Here is a 4,331-nt window from a genome sequence, read left to right as displayed (position 1 = left end):
CAAGCGTATTACGTATTAAGCGCCGGTGACTCAAAGGAGCGTGAGACAATATTATTACTTTGAAGATTCAATAAGCCATAATAATCGATCTTATTGTGCGGAGAACCAAAACCAGCTTTCTTCTGGAATCGTCGTTTAGGAATCATCTGTACAAATACTGTCTGGGGAAGTCTGCCAAAATTGTAATGAGGTTGGCAAAAATTTTCCAGCGCAAGTTTAGCAATTTATGTTCAATATAAAAACCCCATTCTGCGAACCATCATCCAGTTTCATTTTTGTATCCGAAGCAGTAGTATATTTCAAACAAAATGAAATCCTTGTTGATCATCGGACTTGGCATGTGCCTGGTGGCTGTGAGTTGCAAAATGGATTCAATTTTAACCTTATAAGTAAATTTTTTTTATTTTTGTCTTTCTCAATATTTCCAGGTAACTTTCGCAGCTCCAACTTCCATTCTACAGACCATACTTTCGGACATTACCACAGGCGTCAGTAATGTTCTGAGCTTTCTACAAAACGAAATAACTACTCTAACTAGCACAATCAACAGTTTGCTCAGTCAAATTACCGCCGCTCTTTCCGGTGGAATCTCGAACGCCAACACACCATTGTCCACAGGATTAGCTAATGCCCGTACTGCCCTTCAAAACGCTTTGGCTGCTCTGACCAGCATTGTTGGCAATGGATTGACTCAATTCTCTACCGGTTTGACCACAACGCTGAACACTCGAACCTCTCAGCTATTGACAGCCCTTGGTTACTTGAACGGTAATCTCACGCAAGTTCTGGTTGCTGGAAATAGCGCTTCATTGGATCTGATTTACAAACTGGGCAATGCTACTGCAAATCTGAACGCGGCGACAGCTAACGTGGCCTCGCATGTTAACTCCTTGCTCGGCAATTTGCTGAACACGCTGTTTGGTTAATTTTTTAGCGATCATCAAATAAAGTTTACCTACTGCTGGCATTGAAAGAATATGTTTTGTAGACAACGTATTTTATGGAATATTCGAAATATGTAACAATAAAAGATTTTCCAATAAAAATGCTCAAAGTAAGATATTGATGAAATTCTTTTTTTTAAATTAGAAGGTTCATGAACAATGTTCATTGAACATCCGTCATCGTTCAAATCCGCTGTGGCTTCGTATGGTGGGAACGTATCCAAGACTTCCAATGTTTAAGTGGTTATATGCAAAGTTGAGTTAAGTATACTTTTGCTAAGTTCGTGATTTTTTTAAGGGTTTTACGCAAGTTTCATTCGAAAAACCGCAAGACTCAATCAATCGATCACTGATTTTTCCGTTTAATATTAGAGTTAATTATGGTGTTAATACCTGAGCGATTGATACGTTCAAAATATAACTAAATAACAATAGTAACAATAGATGAAAAAGCGAATGTGATGGCACTTAGGAACAAAGTTCCAAGTGATAATTCCCGGATTCGTAATCAGCACTTTGATTTGCAGTCGTTCAGAACCCTCTCAAAGATTAATGGGATAATTCAAAAAACTATTCAAAAATTGGAGAAGCTATTAAAAATCTTCAAGTAGCGAATGAAGGTGCTGAGCGAGGTGTTGCAGCACCCTCTCAGATTTTAATGAAACTTTCTGTACATGAAGACTTTGTCCTTGCATAGCTTGTTTTTTTTCAAAAATGATCTATACTGTCTTTTGAAAAGGGTCAAACTATTTTGAAGTAGAATACTTCTAACGTTTCAATATGGGGTCCCGTTTCAAAAATTTCAGTTGAGAAATTTTCCCAGGTTTGAAATGCGAATATCTTCCGTTCTACTGGACGAAATCGCAATATTTTTGCACTATCTGATCGGAAATTTGTGCACGTATTTCGTATTAAATTTCGGAATTACTGCGACTACTATAAATAAACCAAAACAAGGATTTTCAGAAAATCCTTCGGAAACAGCGAGGAAAATGCGCAATTTGCCAGCATATCCCACGCAGAGCCGTCAAAAAGGAGCATGTAAGCGTTTCATTACATACGGGAATGTTATATATACAGGACACGCGAGCTTGTTTTGTATCAGTGGGTGCTCGCTTACCACACGAGCAACATGCTCGTCCGGACGGTACAATGAGCGGTATCATATTTGCGTTCCCGTACCAAGCGTCATCGCAAGGTTCTTCGTGATAAAATCCAGGGAATCACCAAATTCGGCGTCTGGCTCGTCGTGGTGGTGTAAAATGCATCTCCAATTTAATCTACGAATGCTGATGGTGTGCAGAAAAATGTCATCCGAGATGCCTTGACCTACACTGAACACGCCAAGCGCAAAACCGCAATGAATGTCGTCTATACTCTGAAGCGGCAGGGACGCACTTTGTATGGATTTGGAAGTTGAAAAGGTAGAACTCACTTGTATCATTATAAAAAGGCCCTTTTCATGGCCACCAAAACCATTTCAAAGAATAAGTTTGCATTTTCTGTTTCATGGACTGTTTCTCCCTGGAGAGCAATTTGGGTTAAACCCTAAATTATGATTTATTTCAGTACGTAAATTGCAAATTGCAAACAAACTGGAGTGAAGTGGAAAACATTTTTACTAGGCGCATTCAAAAAAGGTTCCAATTCTCAAACATTTTACCAAGGTGCCGTATTACATTACTCTCTTTACCCTGAGTGTTCGATAATCTCCGTAGTGGAAACACAATTTCAATTTTGTTCTTTATCAAAAATATGTCGTCGACCAACAAAGGGGTGGAGCTACGACGAACACATATTGAGGACAACACAAAAAAGGACGAGCTTACATTGTGCTGTAGTCAGGTATAAAAACTCAGCATGCTGTTGCTCACGCTCAGTTCGTTTCCAGCATCAGCATGCAGCAGTTCGTTTGCAGCATCTCCCGCAAAATTCAAACCGCCGTCCGTTTGCTGCTGTTAAAAGAGTTGGCCAAGCACGCCGTCTTCGATGGCACCAAAACTGTTACCATATACACCAGCACCAAGTAAATTTCGAACACTGCCCAAAGAAAAGGCCCTTTTCAGGGCCATCAATTTATCGACAAAGAATGAAATTGAAGTTTTGTTATTACAAGCATCAGCTTGTCAAGAGCGTTGGATGGTAAGTGAGCCACTTGTGAACAATACCGTCGCTTTCACGAGAATGGCACAAAATCAAAAGTTATTTGTGATTTATAGACATTTTAGTGTAATGATTCAATTTACAAAAATCGAACGTTTTCTAACGTTTCGATATAGGTGCTCCGTTTCAAAATTTTCGGCCAGAATGCTGCCTGTTTTTTCAAACGTGAAAATCTGCTGTTGTATTGAATGAAAACCTTCGATTTTTGCGCTGATTGGAAATAGTTGTGACTAATTCTGTAGAATGTACAATTACTGAAATAACGGATTTTGTGAAAGCAGTGGTTGGTCCGTACAATTCGATTCCAAGCGAGCCAGACTAGTTTTCGTTGGAAGGTCCACCTCTGACAATAGAAGTAAACTATTTTATATTGAATTCAACTACAACTTCCTTGAAAACAGCACAGCTAAAAAACTTTTGGGAAAAACGCGCAAACCTAAATTTTCTACTATAATGGAAACTGCCTGTGCCCAGCCGCACTGCATCATCAAGATTGATAGTAATTCAAGCCGGGAGGAAAGAGGTTGTAAGGCAATGGAAAACGAAAATTTCATTTATATCTTACTGGAATATAATTGGCTGGTCCTGAAAAGAACTTGTTGGTTTGTGGTTTATATTGGGTCACAATTTAGGCCTGCTCGATTGCTGATAGCTGTGAATTTCTCGCAGGGCGACAGTTTCTGTTCAGTAGTGATGAGGCTTCCTAACGCCAACCGTGACTGGGGCACTTTTACGCGGCCTTCGTTGCTTACTGCTTGCGGGGAGGCTTTCCTCCGGTGGACTTACGAGCGGTATGTTTGGTACGGGCCATTTATCAACAAAGAATCGAATTGAAATTTTGTTATTACAAGCATCCGAAAGTAGCTTGCCAAGAGCGTTCGATGGCAAGTGAGCTACTTGTGAACAATATCGTAGATTTCACGTAGAATGACACAAAATAAAAAGTTATCATTTGTCTGTTTGTTTACAGTTTCGTGTTTACTAGGCGCATTCAAAAACGGTTTCAATTCTCAAACATTTTACCAAAGTGCCGTATTACATTACTCTTTTTACCCTGAGTGTTCGATAACCTCCGTATTGGAAACACAATTTCAATTTTGTTCTTTATCAAAAATATGTGGTCGACCAACAAAGGGGTGGAGCTACGAAGAACACATATTGAGGACAACACAAAAAAGGACGAGCTTACATTGTGCTGTAGTCAGGTATAAAAACTCAGCATGC

General features: G+C 39.5%; 1 protein-coding gene across 1 annotated transcript; it reads left to right on the top strand.

Annotated features, from left to right (window-relative positions):
- The first annotated feature begins 238 nt into the window (after positions 1 to 238).
- Positions 239 to 1,071, top strand: LOC131696236 (uncharacterized). The gene is made up of 2 exons (XM_058984785.1): positions 239 to 353; positions 429 to 1,071. Exons 1-2 carry the CDS (start codon positions 309 to 311, stop codon positions 924 to 926), a joined length of 543 nt encoding a protein of 180 aa, XP_058840768.1. The 5' UTR covers positions 239 to 308; the 3' UTR covers positions 927 to 1,071.
- Positions 1,072 to 4,331: the final 3,260 nt, after the last annotated feature.

The sequence above is a fragment of the Topomyia yanbarensis genome, unplaced genomic scaffold (assembly GCF_030247195.1).
Source record: "Topomyia yanbarensis strain Yona2022 unplaced genomic scaffold, ASM3024719v1 HiC_scaffold_97, whole genome shotgun sequence".
NCBI lineage: Eukaryota > Metazoa > Arthropoda > Insecta > Diptera > Culicidae > Topomyia > Topomyia yanbarensis.
Note: the sequence above shows the minus strand (reverse complement) of the source record. Positions and strands in the feature narration are given on the sequence as shown.